Source organism: Varanus komodoensis, unplaced genomic scaffold (genome assembly GCF_004798865.1).
Source record: "Varanus komodoensis strain SLA01 unplaced genomic scaffold, ASM479886v1 scaffold15, whole genome shotgun sequence".
In the NCBI taxonomy this organism is placed as follows: Eukaryota; Metazoa; Chordata; class Lepidosauria; order Squamata; family Varanidae; genus Varanus; species Varanus komodoensis.
The window spans coordinates 28,352,956-28,373,639 of NW_025335440.1; the positions used below are offsets into that span (position 1 = coordinate 28,352,956).

The window sequence follows — 20,684 nt, forward strand, 5'->3', positions numbered from 1 at the left end:
GCTTCTGGTCTATTTATGTTACAACTTCAGAGAAGTCACACAAAACAAATATGCAAAATATAAGCAAACCAGTAAAAGCAGTGTTCATTTATACTCTGCAAGAGTAAATTCAAGGGCATCTCTGAGGATTTATTGAGGAATCATCATGGACAAGTCATTCAGTTTTCATGGGTGAACTATATATTGCCATCCTTTAAAAAATCCAGCTGTGTTTGCCAAGCAATTTTCCTGACCTTGTGGAAAATTCATTAAGGAAGGAAAGAGCAAAACAATTTTACAATTTAGTGTGTACACAGTGTAAGCAAGTGTAAAGTAACACATATTGGTGCAAAAAAAGCACAAAAACCCAACTTCAAATATTGAGTGATGGGATCTGAACTAGCAGTGACTGATCAAGAAAAAGATCTTGGGGTTTTAGTGGACAGCTCAACGAAAGACTTGACCCAATGCACAGCTGCTGTGAAAAGGGCAAACTCCGTGTTAATTAGGAAAGGAATTAAAAACAAAAATGTAAATATGCTACAGATCTTTGGTACTACCGCCTTAGAATATTGTGTATATTGCTTATTACAACACTTTAAAAAGGATATTATTGAGTTGGAAAAAGTGCAGAAAAGTGACCACTAAAATGATGAAGGGGTTGGAACAATTCCTCTGTGAGGAAAAGTCACAGTAACTGGAATTGTTTAGCTTAGAAAAAGGGTAAGGGAAGATATGATAGAGCTGCTTAAAATAATGGAGAGGAAGTGGAGAGGAAGACATTTTTCTCCCCATGTAGCTGATTGGTGACTGAGTTGAGACAGATAAAAAGTACTTCTTCACACAGTGCCTTGTTAAATTATGGAATTCATTGCCATGGGAAGCAGTGATGGCCACCAATATGGCTTTAAAGGGGGATTGGAAAAATTTATGGAGAGGCTACTAGCCCATGCTACCTCCATTATTACTGTCAGTATGCCTCCTGAGTTGATGAGGAATTCTTGTACCCATCCTGCTTGAGAAATAATGGGGTTAGATGGTTTGCCACTATATGAATGGATTGCAGTACTGGATGGACCTTTGGTGTAGGCCAGAATGGCGTACATATGTTACCTGTACCAGGACTGGTGCTTTTTAATTTGTTCATAAATGATGCAGAGTTAGGGGTGAGCAATGAAGTGCTCAAGTTTGCTGACACCAAAATATGTATGGATATTAAAAGGAAAAATGATTATGAAGAGCTCCAAAAGAAAGTAATGTACATTGGATTTAAAAAAATCTTATTTTCACCTATACACTAAAATATGCCTTTTTTATTTTTGTCTTTTCATCTTTCACCTCTTTTAGTTGGAAAGTGAAATTTCCACTACAGCGGATGATTATAGCTCAGAGGTAAGAGTAAAATCAATACTTTATGTGCTATATAAAGAAATTAGTATTGGTTGTTAATGTTGTATTCTGTCTTTAGTATTGTTTTCTATTTTATTTTCATTTTATGTGAGGGTTATGCCTAAATACTAAAATATTTTGGATGTAAATAAATATATAAAGGAAATTAGTGTGGTAGATTTTTGAACTGACTATCTAATTTAAAGGAAACAGTAAAGCATTAAAAAAAAAGATTTAGTGCTTAAAAGCCATTAATTATATGTTAATATTTGCAGTGTAGCTGTGGCCTTATTTATTGATTCCAGATTATAAGTGAAAGTGCCTTTCATTAGAGCCATGCAATGAAATGTGGTAGTGTTGCTTTATAAGCTCTCTGTACTGCCCAAATTAAACTTGTAACATGTGAAATAAGAAATTAGACCCCTTCATTTACACTGGTGCTCATAGTTTCATGAATACCTCAAAGGTGTGCAAGATAGTTAACTCTGTGTGTTTATAATATGCAATTTAGTTAGGTTAAAACACTTGACAACCTCAGTTTCCTGTGTATATTGTAACTTGTGCAAGCAGCAACAGTGAAGAGTGGTAGTGGCTTTTTTTTGTTAAACAAACTTGAGCTGGTTCATATGAACATGACAGGCTGCTGTCGTCTGTTCTAACTACAGCTTGTTGTCATTGACCAGTCTCTGCCTCTTCCTTTATTATACTAAAGTTGATGTGATACAAAAGACAAGTATTGCCAAAACCAATTTTTAAAAAAGAAGCAAAGTTAGTATATTGGCCATTAAGGAAATACAACTTAGTTTGGAATTGACTTCCTTTCATTAAATATCTCTCCTCCCTTCCAAACCAAAAAGAGCTGGTTCTAACTTCAGGATGAATCATACCAATCAACTGGAATGTCTGAGGCTTCTTAGCTGGTCTGACTTCTTAACATAATGCCATGTGTTAAACTTAATGCTGCGGGGTTTGCCCCCTTCTATATTGGCTATCTCACTAGACTTTCCTACAAACTTGAAACTGGTTTTCAGTGATGGCCTGGTTTATGTCTGATCCACTGACCTTAGCGAATCAGCTGTAAATTCCAACCCTTCCTCCACTTCTCAATTACAATCTGAATTAACAACCTTAGAAGGCTGTATTATAGAAAGATTGAACCCAATCCCCACAGCTGTGCCACCCAAACTTGGACATTCATCAGATAATGCATTATCTCTTCTGGTATTATTTGAGATTATTTAACCTTCGAACAATCCCTGCCACCCAGGTTCAAATGACAAAGCAAACTATATCAAATCCCTGATGGAGGATGAATATTCCAAATTGGCTCCCACATGTGCTATAACCCACAGTGCCTTAAATAACCCACAATGGACTGTGGTGATCATTGTTTTGTACCTGTTAAGACAATGGCTTAGTTCAGCCTAGGCCATCTTGCTGCCTCCAGATGTTTTGGGCTTTGGTTCTCAGTTAGTCATAGCTAGTATAGCCAAAGGTCAGGAATCTTGGAGTTGTTATTCAGAACATCTGGATGGAAGCAAGTAGGTAAATGCTGACCTAGTGACTGTGTACTCATTCCATGTTAATACACTGTTAGCATTAGTCAGCAAGTACAGACTCTGGAAATTATTTCACTGTAATACTAAGTATGATTAGAAAATTCCCAGTGAATTTGTCCAAACAAAGCTATAGTTTTGTATCTGAAGTTTATATAGGAAAGATAAACTTGTCTAATGCTGTGAACTTTCTCCCACTTCCCATGTCTACTTTCAACATTATTGTCCTTCAAGGAATACTAGGTGATTAAACTCGATTACTCGCTCTGTGTGTATTTATTGCTGGGAATTTTTAGTGCTCTTTACAACTCTCAGAAAATAAATATTGTTGAGAATGGGAGTGCATTAAGAAAAGCCATGCACGCATATATATCAATACACTATGTAGAGAGTCAAATGATTAAGCCTGGTTTTCCTGAGAAATTGATCTACAGTGCATGCAATTATATTATGATAGAATAAAATTGCATAATAGCAAAGAAATTTTAAAAATCATCTTCTCGGCTTCCAGCTCCAAACCACTGAACTGTACTATAGTAGTCAGATTCCATTGTTGATTTTATGAGGGAAACATACAAAAGCATGTGCAATTCCAAAAGTGACATAAGGGGCATGTTCACATGCAATGGTGTTAATCTAGAATTTGCCACTTCATATGCTTATCTTGAATATGCAACCTCAGATTAGCCCAATCATAGGCTATTTTGTGATGCAGGAACTCAAACACTATTTATTATTTGTGAATTAAGCAATTCATAGTTAACTAACCTCATAGGTTAATTAAGCCACTGTTCTTTAAGCCACAGTGTCCAGGTTTGCATGTCACAATATAAAGTCTGATCAGGCTCATCAGAGGTTGTACATTCAGAATGGCTGCAGCCTATTTGCTCCATTGTAAGTCTCTGAATGCTGAAGCTTCAGTTCATCCAGTACAACATGGCAAGAGCAATGGAAATCTTTTTCTTCTTCCTGCATATAGTAGTGTTTTGAAGCAAAGAGAAAGGCACTGGAAGAACTTACCAGAATGCACTTTCCTTCACTTCCATACCTGCTTATTCAACTTTGGAGGGCAGCCATTTATGAGGAGAAAGGGGAAGAATCATTGTCTCCGCCTTCTGAATGCTGACCTCAGGGGTGTGAATGCCCTGTATCCTGTGGCCCCTCAGACAATTTACAGGCCATAAGATTCTTCCCTCTGGGATTTCCATGCCCTAAAGATTTGATTGGGGGAGTGTTTTTTTATATTGGAAACACCCCAAAAGTACAGTTAATGAATCTATAGAATTTTATTTTGCATTCTTGTAGCAACAATTGAAGCGTATTCTGATTAAGTCCTGGTACATCTCATAGGAAGTGTATGGACAAATATGGCATCACAACACCTGAGATAATTGGGGGATACAACAATTAAAGATTCACTTTCATAAAGTTCAAACAATAAAGTTCAAAAGAAAAGAAGTATTTTTTGTAGCTGTCCCTCACAATAACATTTTGGCCACTGCTGATACCGGTAAACTTCACATTCTGACATGACTACACAAATGATCAGGGCTCACACCAGATAAATCCTATGATAACAGGAGCATCTCTTGCTTTATTTATATTTTGCAAATATTGTCATAATAGCAAATGCTTCATGGAATTTGGCGCTATTTATAATTCTGACAAAATATTTGATGTTATTAATATTAGTATTAAATATATTAATATATATATTTGCAGTAGCTTAATTATATTAACATAAAACTGTAATACTGACCTCTTATGGTAGTAGGTGTTAATCGTGTGTGTGTCTGAATCATATGTAAACTGATCATATAATTTTAACCTGTTTTATGCCTTTAAGGGTGCAATTCTGTGCATATTCAGACAGAAAAAATCCTGCATCTCTGAACATTCCCAAGAGAGTGCGGATGACTAAGGAATGTTGAGAATTGTAGGATCTTTTTCTGTCTAAGAATACAAAAAATTGTGCAATAAACATCTTGAATAAACATTTTGTATACTAGATTGATACAAAAGATGTGTTCCAGTAGATTTTCTTTAAATAAAATGAATCTCTATTATGCAGTGTAAAAACATGCAGATAAATGCTACCCCACATGTAATGGTTAACTCAGGCATCCAGGTTGGAGTTTAAGGACAGTCATAAAAATAGAGTTATTATAACCATTAAGTGCCATTTTAGGTGACATAGAAATCAAATAATTAAATAATTGTTACACAGACACTAGGTGAGATTTATCTCCATTATTAGATAAATAGGAAGTGCTTTAGTTAGTATATAGGAAGAGAGGCAAACATGCCTTCTTGATGGCAGCACTATTTATTAAGTGCTTTTCTCGAAGAACATCCAAATCCTTTGAAGTATGAGAGAACGCTACTTTTCAAAAACTGAAACCTTTGCACATACAAATACAGCATTTGCTGACATCAGTTAGGATCTGATTCATAACATAGAACGACCCTGCTGTGAGAGGTAAGAATATGCATGTGAGAAGGAAGATACAAGAAGTCTGCCATCCCATAACCTGATAGAGAGGCTGTTTAAATATTGTGCTTTGAAAGATTATTTGGAATTGGCAGCTGCAAAATATTTAATTTTCTATCATATCCAAAATAGTTATTTATTTCTAGCAGTTCTTGGAAATATTAAGTACAGAACAGTTGAATAGATAGAGTTACAACTTGAGATGGGGTAATGTGGAACAGAAGGCCATGAACAATAATAAGACAGTTTGGTAGACAGATTTAATTGTTGGAATTCTATGTAATTTCTTGTTTGAGGCTGTATTAAAATTGCTATACCTCAGATATCTAGCATTTTATGATGAGTTAATTCTTTACTGATTTGTGCAGTTCTTTGTATTTACCAGCACTGTTTTATGTTGTTCAGTGCTGCTAATACAGAAGTAAGATCTTACATACTCACAAAACAGATGGTAACTGCACGTTTTAATAACTTTCCATTCCTCACCACCATGTCCAGCTTTTTTGGAACCTTGACTGTGTAGCTGTTTCCCTAGTATAAGATAGCTCAATCTTTTATGGGCCTTTCAGCAGTGATTTAATCTTATGGTGTGTTTTTAAAATCTGGATTACTTAGAATGTTGATATTTGACCCTTTCATGTTCCTTCATTCTGATAAATATAAAGGCTATAATTCTTAGGATTAATTAATTTCCATAGAAGCACCCAAAATACATTGGTAATGTGTATTAGAAGTCTGTCTACTAGTAAAAAATACTTCAATATATGCATATAATGGAAAATTTGGACTATATTCTGATAATAAATACATGCATTATCTTTGGAAGGGATACATTGATGTCATGTTTTATGTGGACATACAGAATAAATGATACTCGTTGATTTGAAATGCTGCAAAAATGCAAGTTGTTTATCCAGAATCTTCGTCCTTACTTCAGACTTTTGAATGAGGAAGCAGACTATAAAAAATGGAAGTGTTCTTATTTATTTGTGGAATTTTTATAGTATTTTTCCTTTTTTTAAAAAAATCTGATTCATAAAGTAAGATCAACAATAAAACAATGAATAACTAAAAGTAGCTGGCAATGCAAGTGCTAAGGAAATGCCCAGACAAACAGAAATTCCAGTATGCCCTTGTGTATGTTTTGTAAGAATGCAGCTGTATGGGGGCCTATAAGCTATGGCCTACATTCAGAGTGTCTTTGTTGTTGTTCTGTACTGCCCCATAGTCATAGATTTCTAAGCAGGTAACAACAATAAATAAAACACAACAAAAATACAGGAAACAATTAAAACAAACGTAAAAATTAACGTATAAAACTTAAAAGCCAAATTTAAATCAAATGTAAAAATCTGTAATAGCTTATACAAATTAAATAATAGGACCTCTTAAAGCAACTAACATAAGCCTTAATATAACAGTAAACTAATAAAATGCCCTGTGGTAGAGGACGTATTTAACCAAAAAGACATTACATTTACACCAGGCAGGCCTCAATAAGGACCTTGTTCTATATGGCAAGAGTGGGGGGGGGGGGAGGGGCAATCTTGAAAAGGTCCTTCTTCTTGTTGTGACTTGCTGAACCTTTTTGGGAGTGCAGTTGGAGGCAGGCCCCTGATCTTGATTATAGTTTCCAACTAGATTGTGGTGGAGAGAGACTTTCCAGCAGGTATTATGTCCCCAAGCCATGTACATGATGTCATTGATATGCAAAGCTGCCTGGCTGACTGTCTTCCTTTATATATACTCCTTTGAACCTTGAGAACTTAAGTCCTTAGTGGCTGTTCTTCAGTCAGTGGAATGGCATGTGATAGTGGTGCATAAGTGGACCTTCTTTGTGGTGCCATGCATGTTTGGAACACTCTCCTTCATATGACCTGAAAGCCAGAAACTACAGTATGGTTGAAAAGACTTCTCAAAAACACCTGTTTACACAGTCTCCCCATGACCAATGAGATTCCGTTATCATCCTGTTTATTGTTATAATAATGTAATGTTCTTAACCATTTTAATTATTTGGTGCATTTATGTTTTTTATATTATATCATATTTTAATATAAACTGCTTATGGGTGTTATTTTATCAAGCATAAATAAATAACTGTCAGCTGAAACACTCCAGACCCCACCTGATTCTTGATGAAATGATCATGCTATATAGTTTGTTCTCTTCTGCATTACAGCCCAGTTGATAATGGCATGGTAAGCAAGGTCATCCTTTCTGAAAACAGACTGGGAGGGGGACTATGTCTTACCACTCAAAAATATTAACTGTCAGAATGATCTGTCTGCATAAACCAAGAAAACAGAAAAATATAATTAGACAAAACCAGTAATTGGGAATCTAAGCTGAACACTTACCTGGGAGTAAATCCAATGGAAAAAGAGCTGCTAAGTAAATAGACGTAGGACTGCACTGTGCGTTACATTTTACATTATAATGCATCTAGAAATTATTTTATACAGGTAAATGGTTGCAGCTTTTTGACAAGAACAGCTGTATCTGAAGATTGTATTAGGGTACAGTATTTAAAATTCATGGCACTGAACACTAAAAAGACTAAATGGTTTACAGTGAGAAATGCATCGAGATTGTTAACAATAATTTTTACATGCATGCCATAGAAGTTTACTATCTTATAATCTGTACTTATATACAAATGCTTCTTCTATAATATGTCAAAAACAACATTGAGTTTAAAATTGAATTAGGTTTAAACATTGAGTTTAAAATTACCATGTTATTGCCACTCTTATGGAGCAAATTATACTAACATAGCAGGTTTCCATAGCAATGTACTAAAGTGCTATCTCATCTGAGGAGAATGGAATGTTTTAAGTATCCTCACCTTGAGCAAACCTTAAACAGTGCTGGGCTGCTAAGGAACTTGGATTGGTTTAGGAAGAAGAATTTGGATTTGGAGAGAATTTTTCTGAGAATGAGATGCAGCATTCTGTGACACGACTGGAGATGATGGAGAGTGAATTGTCTGGAAAGCAACAAGAGATCGATGAGCTAAACAGAGAGCTAGAAGAAATGAGGGCAGCTTATGGTACAGAAGGATTGCAACAGGTATAATTACCTTATGTTGCTTTCTGCATGCTTTGTGGTCATACACACAGTCCTTCAGTATTGCCTGTCATGACTGAAGAAACTGAACATGTGAAAGAATGTTTGTTTCAGTGGTGTTTGTTTTTATTATCACTTTATCACACTATCATTTTTGCATCAATTTATTTTACAAAAGAGTCTCTTTTCCATCTTTCCATCTGATTGTTTATGAGTTTTGCTCTTGGTTCTATGAGAGTAAACAACAGGAACAATTATCTTCTTCTGAAAATACGGGGTTTTTTTTTCAGAACATAGCTTATTTTCTGTATAAACTGTGTGCACTATGCATCCCATGCACTTCAGATAGCCATTGTGCATGTGTGCTTTTAGGCCACATTGGTTTCCCTGCTTACATTACAGATGAAGGTGACCATGAGAACAATTTGCTTGGTCATGTGTTCATCCTGTCAGAAAGGGTACCTGTTAATGCTCCATTTCTCGTATTTTTAGTGTTAGTACAAACATGCTGAATGAAGATATCAAAAAGTCATGGTGACAGTTCACTTCTAGAGAAAGAATGGTCATGCATGTGAACAGACAATTTACAGATATGCATTGAATGGTAGCCTCTGCCTGTGTATAGAAGCTATGGCCTGTGACCTGGTGTTTCTGTGAGCCAACAGATAAAAGGAAGCACAATTGTAAGCCAATTTAAATCAACAGGGAAACTTAAACGGTGCTGAAGAAAAACAGTTTATTTGCAAATACAGTCACGTGTTTAATTATTAGTACTATTGCTTTTTGAGTATGACTACTTTGTCAGAGGCAATAGTCACTACTTGCCTAAGTGCTTTGTAGTGTTTGGTTTCTGTGTACCCTCATAGCATTGGGGTCAGAAGTAGATTGTACAGAAGTAGATTGTACACATTTCTGTACATAATTGTGAACAGCCACAGCTGCCTGTTGCATTTAATTAAAGCATTGATTCTTTGTATTGTGCATTGTCCCACTAGATGTATATTAGTACAGTTATTTGGACCAGTAGCAGCTATCATTTACTTTTTGTTTGGTTGGTTCTGTTGCCTTGTACTTAAGGAAGTGTCTGAAAGGAAATAATATACAAATGCTCATTAACATTACGTTAAGCCACCCTGTGAGTAAGCCGCCATGGACTGGTTGTTCACTGAGCAACCCACACTGTACCCAAAAGACTATAAAGTTTACATTAGTTGTTCTCCCCCTGAATCTTCCATCTGTCTTTGAGACATATCCCAATGGTGTTTGTGGGAGAACCTGTTTTCCCTCCTTGCCCCCATCCTTATCCCTTTCCCCTTTCCTTTTCCTTAGCAAAGGGTGAAGGATTTATATAATCTGAGAGAAACCAGTGTTTGTTTTGGATTTTTAGTTTTGCTTGGGGTTTTGTTTTTGGTTTTGTTTTTTTGAGCCTCAGAAAAGCACAAGGGTTTGGGGGGGGGGTTGCCCTTGTAAATTATGCAACTGTACTCAACTGTATTTATGATTTTATTTGTAAGTCTTTTGCAAGTGTACAAGCATCATCTCACAGTTGTCCAGTATGTGTAGTCTTGCCTGGTCAATTTCTTTGTCTGTTTCAGCTGTCAAATGGTGTAGCAAATAGGAGTAGGTTAACAAAGTGAGATGCGCAGTTGCCAGGGACCGACTGCTAAATTATTAATCAGAAGGCACTGATAGAGTGGAAGAAGCTTATTGATTTTAATGTTTACTACACTTAGAGAAAATTGATCTGGATAGAAGTATACTGGCTTGCAAAGAGGCTGGCAGCTACTGTTTTTTACTGTGATAACTGTCAGTTCCCATGTTCATACAGAATTATTATGAGGCCTTAAAATTGTAAGCTAATAATCCAGCAGGTCTTATATGAGAGGAAAGGGATGGAGAGTTCCAGTCCTTACTCCAACTCAGTTTTACCACTCCCATTTTCTATTTTCATTTCCCACTAAACTCCCATCACTAAGAGTTTGCAACTGGCAAAGGAAGGATGTGGTTGGGGCCAAACTGAACACAGTATTCAAAAAATGAAGTAAGAACAATTTTCTGCCCAACTGAAAAGCTGCATTTGGGATGGGGGTGGAGAGTTAGAGAAGGAAGCAGTGCTTCAGATTCTCATCAGGTATGTGTTTCATATTCCAAAGTCTTGTCGGGGGAGAAACAAAAGACTTCATGTATTTCATTTTTTATTTAACGTTGATGCTTTATACTATATTTTTTATATTTTCAGCATAATATTTTAAGTATTGCTTTTCAACTGTATGCTCCATTTATCCTTACAATTATTGTAGACTATTGCATTAAATTCTTTCAAGAGAGTATTTAAAATTAAGCAGTTCCAGATTCTGTTATATCTAGTCAAACAAGCAATCTGTTGTTGGTGTAGAAAGAAAGTATGATTCCAGAGACTGTTCTGTGTTATATTAAACATATGTTAATGTGTTTCCTGTAGAGAAAACATTGGATATTAAAAGATGCTTGAATAATACTAAGAACAGAACTTTTGAAAGACTGCAATATACTAGTGCAGAATCAAACAATTTTTATAACATCATTTTAAGTGTCCACCTGGGAAATGAAGTCCTTAGTGAAGAATCCAATATTCCGTTGCACTTTTGTATTTGAAAAGTCTTGTGTGCAAACTTTTAGATGTTGGAAACTCAAGAACAACATGTATCATTAGCATTTCATCAGAATACATATAGATAATGTATAGCTATATTTAATAATGTTATTATTTATACATTGCCTTTAGCTACAAGAATTTGAAGCTGCTATCAAAAAAAGAGATGATATTATCACACAGCTTACTGCAAATCTACAACAAGCAAGGAAAGAAAAAGATGAAACTATGAGGGAATTTTTGGAATTGACAGAACAGAGTCAAAAATTGCAGATTCAATTTCAGCATGTAAGTTATAGGCAATCACTCTTTATTAACTTGAAGGATAAAGAATCGGTTTAAGCAGTTCAGATATCTGACAGAAGTGCTAAAATACATACATGGCAATTTTGTCAACTTCTCTTTCTTTAAAAAATCCTACTTCTGAGACATCAACTTGATATTGGCTATGATATTCAGAGATCCTCAGACCATGGCTTAGTTTAGTGCAGCCTTCCTCAACATGGTTTAGATTTATAAAGCCTTGTAAAGACTGGTAGATAATGGGCCTTCTTTCAAACCTAATGAACTGTGATTTGAGTGAACCTTCCACCAGGATTTCAAATTAGAATGAAAACTGGCTTGGAAGGTCCACTCAGACCAGAGTTTGCTACTTTGAACAGAAGGATAAACTATGATTTGATCCACAGGTTATGATTCTTTAAGCTGAGAGCATGGGAAAAGCTGGAAGCTGAACATGAGGAAAAAAGGAGCATGCAGGTACAGGGCTTGTTCCAAGTCCTCTAGGCCACAGTTTAGAATACTAGAAATGTGATTACTGCTTCTTGGGTTCAAGGAGTAGTAGGGAAAACATCTGCTTTTGGAAATAAAGATCACAATTCTGACCATGAAAACTTGATTAGGCTGTTTCCAAACTGTGCCCTTTCATAAATTTCAGGACCCAGTATCAAATCAACAGTGCCAAGATACATATCTTGATAAAATAGAAGTAGTATAAAATAAAGTTTAAAAATGAACACCTCAAGTATGAGAACAGTCATTTGAAGATGGGAAAATGGAAGATGATTGATGCACTTGAGGATTACTTTGTTTCTATCTTTATCCTAATCCTCACACACGCATTTTAAAAATATATATTTTTCCTAAGCTGTTTTTGAGGCTGGGTAGGAATTTTTAGCTGTTTATCTAGTCTTATGTCTGACAATTTTAGGTGCATTTTATCCAAGTTCCTTCTTGAAACTGGAAGCACATATCCCTCTTAATTCTAGGGAAAAGAGTATTTTGAATATTTGTTAACTAAGTTTATAAGAGTCATTTATTTTTATTCCTATTTCTTGGAGGACTTGCTGGAATTACTAGAACCTTAAACCCTGTCCAGGGTTTTGCCTGAATGCTTGAGAGTTTAAAGTGAAGCTCTTCATGTATTTGCGGACCTTGCCAGCACAACTTGAATTGTGGAGGGAAGGGCAAGCATGCACAGCTCCAACCCTCAATGCACTATAAGCCTCCCACGCATTCACATGAAAGCCTTAATGGAGCTCTTGTTTTATATTGCAATGTATATATCTTACAGATAAAAGTGAAGAACTAACTTATAGCTTCAAGGAGAATCATGTAGTCTTGGCAGATGGAATTACATTAAGTAGTACTCCAAAAAAAGCTGTTGCACCCATGCATATATTTAATACAGTTGCTAGATATTAGCAGTTTGCAGTTAGATTTAATCATCACCTCATGATAACTGCTACCTGGTTTGCACATCATATTGCAATTTCTAGACACTTAAACTCAGAGGTTTCCAGGGACAATTATGCTTTCTCCCATTTGCTCATCATTTCTTCTTTTAATTAACAACCTAGGAATGCAAATTCCTGAATTGTTTCTTGCTGGGTTAAACTCAGAAACTCTGAGTTGTTTATGGGTTAAATCTTTCAGAATTAACCTGGAGTCATGGAAAAATTTTGGATTAGTTCTGGATTTCCATGTTCACATGTCACAAAACAGGGGAGTTCCTGGGTTATTAAATGAAAATCGAAATAATGAGTAATGGAAGGCACTGTGCTCATCACTTTGCTTGTCTCCAGCAATTCCTTAGTTGAACAACTGAGGAATTACAGTGTGGCATGCCAGGTAGGTATGTGACTGTATTGCCATAATATTTTTGCTATTGCAGGATGTATATCCTAATCAATGCACTCTTTCTTAGGACAAATCCTTCTGTCTCATGGTGTCCCAGATGAGCATAGTTTGCTTCTCACTTACAGAGAATCTGAGAGTAACAAGATTTTTGTTCTAACAAGTGTGTGTTGTCTTCATGGGAAAGAAATTGATACTTTTCTTTCTTTATACTTTGACATATGCTATTAAAGCAGTTTAAAATAATATGCTGTTTTTTTCTTAAGTTGCAGGCAAGTGAAGCATTAAGGAACACTAGTCATAGCAGCACTGCTGCTGACTTACTCCAGGCTAAACAACAGATACTTGCATATCAGCAGCAGCTAGAAGAACAAGAGCAGTTATTGAAGAATTATCAGATTAAAAACAAAGACTTTGAAATGCAGGTTTCATTTCTGCAGGAAAGAGTCACTGAGTTTGAAAAGGTATGTCTCCTATTCAGTTAATTGATCGTGCTTTCTCTATAGTTATTCTTTAAGAAAGATAAAATCTTTTAGTATGAATTTTGCCTAGTTGCTATAATGTTGGGTATTTTATAATTTAGATCAAAGAATGGCATACCTAACCTTGAAGAATACAAAGATAGACATATTTATAAGCATCTTTTTGCTACAAGTGTGCATAAGGTTCAGAAGCATCTCGAACCAATTCATGCTGATTAGAATTAATAATATTAAGAACAAAGTGAATCTGGATCATGGCTAAGATTCATAAGTAATTTGAAGATCCAGAGGCATATGTCTACAAAAAGTTGCAATATTTCTCTCCAAGTTTTCTGTATAAAATCCAGTTCTTAATACTTTTGATTTATACTTGCTGTTTGAGTCTCTATTGAGTGTTAGTTCTTTGTTTGTTAGTAGTTATACATAGGCATTGTCACTTTCCACATTCCCTAACCCTTCCAACCCACCCCCTCCCCAGTTGCATAGACTTTGATTTTAATTGTATTATTTCCTGTTTTGGTCTGTATCTAATATCTGTTCTTTGTGTGGGGCAAGGGTGTAATTATTCTGTATACTCACCTAAGTTGCAATTGTATTGTGATGGCAATAAGGACCTGAACCTGGAATCATACAGTCATTCAGTGAAGAACAGGAGTAACAGGGGGTGGGGGGATTTTTCTGCCTCCTAGTCCTTCTTTCTTTGGATTTTTTTTACTAGGTAGTCTATTTTGCTCATTGGAGACAAGTGGTATCACAGTAAGACATATTGTGGCCTCTCCAGTCTGTCCCTCTCCCTGTTGCTTGAAATACGTCTTTCACCCATCTCCAGGGTCACTTTCCCAGCCTCAGAGCTGTCCGGGTAGCCCCTTCCATGTCAGCTGTGAGGGGGTGAGGAATCAGAGCTCCAGGTCCCAGTTGGGAATCTGAAATATCCTATGACTCTTTGGTTGCTGTCTAGGATCCATAGGATTGTGTCATCCATCGCTTCAAACATGCACTGGTAATCTATACATTGTCTTCAGAAAATAGACCCTGTGACTTGAAAATAATTTCTGCTTTCAAAAAGTAATGTAGAGGCTTAAGAAATCAAAGCAGTTTGTTTTTATTACAGGAAAAATGCAACACTGAAGGAGATGCAACTAAGAAGAAATTACAGGAGAAAGAAGCAGTTATTGAAGAATTGGAAGCAAAAGTTCTAGAAGAGGAAGAAAATAGATTTATTCTTCAGAAAACAATATCAGCTGCTGAGAAATCACTAGAGGAAATAAAAGAAGAGCTTTTTCAAAAGAACCAAGAGCTACATAATATGAGAGTAGATCTAAGCAATTCTAAACAAAAAGAAAGACAGTGTTCTGATGAAATAAAACAGCTAATGGGAACTGTGGAAGAGCTGCAAAAGCGATGTCACAAAAATAGTCAACATGAAAATGACATTGTAGAAAGAATGGAACTTGAAACACAAAAGAGACTTGCAGATCTTAGGGCAGAATTAGAGGAAGTACATGGACAGCAGATTGTACATATGAAGCAAGAATTAGTTAGAGAACATACAACCGAGATTGAAAGACTTCTTGCCCAACAGAAAGCAGATCTGGAGAGAACTTTGAATTTACGCTCTGGTAGTACTAATGAAGACCAAATAAACTTAATGAATATTGCAATTAATGAGTTAAATCTGATGCTGCAGGATGCTAATTACCAGAGAGAAAAAGTAAGGCAAGATTTGTCCCAACAGCTTGATCTGTTATCCTCTGAAAAAAGTTCCCTACAAAGTCAAGTTGAGGATCTTTGTCAAGAGCTGAGCTTTTCCAGAGAGCAAATTCAGAGAGCCAAGCAGACTATTCATGAAAAAGATTCCAAGTTACATGAAGTAGACATGTTGCAAATTACTGTTGAAGAACTAAAAGCCCAGCTTGCTTCAGCTTCTGAGATTAAGGCGGAATTAGAATTAAAACATGAAGCAGAAGTTACAAATTACAAAATAAAACTTGAAATGCTAGAAAGAGAAAAGGATGCAGTTTTGGACAGAATGGCTGAATCTCAGGAAGCTGAACTAGAGAGATTGAGGACTCAGCTTTTGTTTAGTCATGAAGAAGAGCTATCAAAACTTAGAGAAGATTTACAGCAAGAGCACAAAATAAACTTTGAGAATTTTAAAGAGAATATGGGTATTCAATCTAAACAGCAGTTAGATGATTTGAAAAATGAAATGAGCAAGAAAATAGAAGCTCTGCTGTTGGAAAATGACAACTTAAAATTAAAACAGAATCATCTCATGCTAGAAATATCAAGGCTAAAAGATTTGCATCAGTCTAACATAAATTCTAAAACTGAAGAAATGATGCTTCAGTTCCATGACCTCCAAAAGGAGATAGAAGTTCTTAGACAGGAAGAAAAAGAAAAGGGTACACTTGAACAGGAAATACAAAAGTTGCAACTTAAAACAGAATTATTGGAAAAGAAAATGAAAGAGCAAAAGGATAGTCTTCAAGAAAAATGCACATTGCTTGAAACACGAAATAATATTCTTGAAGGTGAAAAAAGTGCCCTGCAAGAGACGTTAAAAAAATATGTTGTTAGCAACACAGAAGAAAGCTTGAACTTCACTGGTGGCATGAATTCCAAATCAGAAGAGTTTAATTTGCAAGAAAGAATAGAAAATCTGATTGCTGCAAATCAGAAGCTTATAAAACAAGATATTGAACATAAAGAGGAAATTGAGAAGTTAAAAAATTCCTTTTCATTTATGGAGAGAAACTTTGAACATAAATATCAAGAACTCCAAGACAAACATGCTGCCCTGCAAAAGGTAAAATTAGATTTAGAAGAGAACAGAAGCAAGCACGAGGTTGAATATAAAGCCAAGCTCCAGGCTTCAATGGAAGAGATTGATGGTGATATGCCAGTAGTGAAAAGTCAACATATGGTTGTCCATGGTAAGAAAGAAAGACTTTTAAGATCAGAAACATTTGAGATTGAGGAGGTTGTAGAAAAAGACACAACAGAATTGATGGAAAAACTTGAGGTCACTCAGCGTGAGAAGCTAGAACTCTCACTGAGACTTTCAGATCTTTCTGATCAATTAAAACTGAAGCACAATCAAATTTGTCAGTTGAATGAAGAAGTTATATCTCTAAAACAAGATAAAGAGCACATTTCAGCAAGGTGTAAAGAACTAGAACAGGTAGTTAGCCACAGGCTGGAGCAGAATACAAACTCTTGTAAACAGAAGGCAAAATACTCCAAAGGGGAGTTACAGAAAGGCTATTCTGAAGTTTGTGAACCTGAAAACCTTGTTTCTGATTCAAACAAAGAATTTGATAGCACAATAAGAAAAAGAAGCGAAAGACTGACTTCAAATAGTTTGACTCATCAAATTCCAGTGGAAGAAGCAGTTCAACCAAAGCTGATTTCAGGACACAAATCACCTTCGGATAATTTTCACCAAATGAATGATGATTTATTAGTTAACTTTTCATGTGATAGCCTTGTGCAAGGTGAAAATGAGCTCCGGAAGCAGTTGGACATGCTGAAAGCCGAACAGGTATTTATAGCAACCCATACAATACACCTTTTGCAATACATGCTTCTCACAGATGGTAAATATGTCTAATAGTGAAATTTTATGCATGTTTATGCATAAGTAAATCTCTCTGATTTATGTGTGGCTTAATTATCAGGTAGTATTTTTAAATTCCAACCTTAATGTTGTAGAAATTTAATCCATCATATAACTCAATATAGAATGTTGAGTGATTTGACGATTAAATGATCAGGATTGTCTGTTAAGAGTATGTGTGTATCTCCCTAAAATGTTAAGAATGTACAAATATGCTTTAAGCTGCTATTTAAAAACAAAAATATTATTAATATGTATTCCCCTATCTTCAAGTTGCATGTTTGTGGGACTTTAACCATCCAGTCAGTATAGGGAATACAAAAATTGTGTGGTTTGAGAGACATGGAATGCCCATGTAAACTTTGTATACCTCCTATACATCAATGAATAAGGGGGTGGAGACTGCTCATATAATATTTATGACAAAGAATAGCTTTAAAACAGCCTTCCCCAACCTGTTACACTCCAGATTTTTTGGACTGCAACTCTCATCTTTCTCAGCCAGTATGGACAATAATCAAGAATATTGGAAGTTGTAGTCCAAAACATCTAGAGGCCAGCAGATGGGCATGCCACAATTTAAGAAAGAACCAGGCAAACGGGAAAAGTTTCAGAGGAGAAAAAGAATATGCACAGGGACTGGAAACAAAGGTCTATGAGGAGAGTTGGACATGCTTAGCTTTGAGAAAGAAGACTGAGAGAAGATACGGTACTTGAAAGATTATCACACAAAGGATGGCCAGGATTTCCTTTCAATCATTCCAGAATAATGGCCACAATAATGGCCACAATAGGAAGCCAAATTCTAGTTGAATATCATGAAAAACTCTTGACTGTTAGAACAATACAACAGTGAAACCACTTATTTAGGGAAGTTTTGGGCATTTCCACACTGGAGACTTTCAAGAGGCAGCTGGAAAGCCATCTATTAGAGATGCTTTAATGCAGGAGCCCTTCATTGAGCAGAGATTTGGGCCTGATGGCCTCATTGGCCCTATCCAACTCTGCTGTTTTATGATTCTATGATAGCAGCCTCCAGAATCCCGAAGCAGCACTCAGTAGCTTTTGTCAGTAGCTTTCACATGTCTGAGGCAACTTAGAACATCCAGCCTTCTCAGCAGCTTTTGAGTTAGATCATTCCAACTGCCAGCAAGGTTGGGATCCTCATCTTTTTGAGAGGGGGAATAAGCTCCTCAGGAAAGAGGAGTAAACAATTACTGATGGCTGGAGAGGTCTACTGTTGAGTGACTGTCAGGGAGGCAAGATCCAACAGGAGGTGGTGCCTCCTGTTGACTTCTGAGAAGGAGGTGGGAAGAGATGGCATGTTCAGTCAACTCAGCATTCCCAAGAGCTTCCACAGAGTGGATTGGGCACCCCCATCTCTCATGAGGAGCCAGGAACTAGTGATCTCCTCAGTGGTGCTTTCCCATCCTTGAATGGCACTGCTAAGCTGATTGGGCACATCTGCCTCTTCCTACCTCCTGCTCAATAGTGGAAATGGAAGCCAAAGATCCACTGCACTACTTGGTCCTCAAGTACTGCTGCTGAACAGATCAGAGATAAAAGGAGATGGCGTTGCCCAGTCAGCTCCCTTCTTGTGCTTTCGCTTAGGAAATGTTCTCCAGTTGTATGCAGAGTCATACAAGGAAGTTCTCTTTTTCTTCTTTGTCCCTATACTCAAACAAGGCTTCTGCTTTGAGGTCTGGGAGCTCAACTTCCAGCCTTGGCTGCAGCAATGTACAGGAGACGGCCTGCTGCAAGATGGCAGTGGGCAGCTCCTGGCACCTTGCTGCAGCTGAGACTGGAAACTTTCCCTGTTGCACTTCAGAGCACAAGCCCGGTTTATGAAATGGGGACTGTCTTGAAAGCACAGTTTTTACTGTCAGAGACAGGAGACTCATTCCTCCACATGGTTTCTCGTGGAATACCACTTGGAGGATCAAGGGGAAAGGAAGGAGAGAGAGGGAGCAAAGTACCTACAAGGAGTCAATCATCTGTTCAGCTCATCATGGGTACTTCATAAAACAGTCAGTCCATCATGATTTATTGCCAGGTTGTGTTTTGTCATGTGAATGCAGCCAATATCTCTCCCTCACTCCATTTTTTAAAAATTACTTTTGTGCATTGCTTATGAAAACATTCAGTTTGCTTCAACACTTAGTGATGTCATTGCTTTACTGGAAACTCTCCAATAGATTCAGCTTATATGACTAATCAAAGAGCAGCAGAACAAAACTGTAATCAGAAGAAAACTCTGCCTTAGTAGCATTGCCTTACAAAGCAATTTATCAGGATATAATCTTGGCATCAAACCCCCAAATTGGTATTTTTGGTCTGAAAGGTCATGCTTAATATATTTTATGTAATCATATTTAATCAAATAGTAGAGATGTGTAATGATTCTGTATTTTTTTAATGCTGGCTTCCTTGGCTAAGAAACAGATGAGCATCACCCCCTAGAATTGGACACAACTGTCATGGGGGAATTTTTACCTTTTTACCTTTATGTCTGATAGTAGGCAATGTGATGTGTGGAATGTTCTGTAATGATAAATTTACTTTACAAGACTTTACTTGTAAGGATTGCTACTTGGTGTGTTAAAAGTAATTTTGCTTGTCATTTGAGTATTTTTGCACTTTTGCATCACTGAAAAATTGAAGTTTCTTGATGGTTTTTCTTTTTTGTGAAATTAAGGCAGGCATCACCTCTGGCCCAGAAGCCAAATCTGCCACTCTTGGGAACCCATCCTGGCTCATTGGGGTTTCCCTTCCTCCAAACCACTGATAGTGTAGAAGTGTTCTGGTTTTTGTGCAGATTTGCCTCACTTTAAAGGGTTGATATGCCTTTCCTCTGTCTTCATTACTCACAGTAAGAGCTTTAAACTAAGAAATGCTGGTATTTGGGGTATTTTGACCATAGCCATTTGCCTTTATCTCCACCCACCCCATTTTCAAGGATAGGCAACTATAAGGAGACTTTGTTAAGGAAAGTGTCCTCTAGTCTCCTTACAGTTGCCTATCCTTGAAAAAAGTGTTAGAACAAAGTTCTGTCAGTTGAGCTGTCACAAGATTTCCCTTGGAAGCTAGCGGAGAGCCAGAATTGTTTTTGGCAAATTGTAAAAAAAAATTACAATTGTGCAGAGTAGTACAATTTGAATTTTCTGTATAAATAGTGCACATTAATGAGGAGACTGTTGAGAAATAATTGCAGAGATATGTTAATATCAAATCTTTGTTTAGAAACATAGAAACAGAACGAGTCAGAAGAGGCCTCCTGGGCCATTTAGTCTGACCTCCGGCACCAGCCGGCTCCACTCACGACATGCCCACC

The 20,684-nt window shown here is 36.6% G+C and overlaps 1 protein-coding gene across 11 annotated transcripts in view; it reads left to right on the plus strand.

Annotated features, from left to right (window-relative positions):
* The window catches only part of AKAP9 (A-kinase anchoring protein 9), a 124,967-nt gene that overhangs the window by 23,087 nt on the left and 81,196 nt on the right, over positions 1-20,684 (plus strand). For 7 of the 11 annotated variants that reach the window (XR_006414209.1, XM_044425110.1, XM_044425115.1 and 4 more), the window contains exons 3-8: positions 1,327-1,371; positions 7,881-7,934; positions 8,317-8,487; positions 11,249-11,404; positions 13,519-13,716; positions 14,846-17,278. Coding sequence is in view for 10 of the 11 variants with exons in the window: in XM_044425110.1 (XP_044281045.1) it covers positions 1,327-1,371; positions 7,881-7,934; positions 8,317-8,487; positions 11,249-11,404; positions 13,519-13,716; positions 14,846-17,278 (3,057 nt within the window). In the remaining variant the exon portion in view is untranslated. Of the gene's footprint in view, positions 1-1,326; positions 1,372-7,880; positions 7,935-8,316; positions 8,488-9,952; positions 10,616-11,248; positions 11,405-13,518; positions 13,717-14,845; positions 17,279-20,684 lie in introns of those variants that run through there. The other 4 variants (XM_044425116.1, XM_044425113.1, XM_044425118.1 and 1 more) reach the window with 4 other exon arrangements.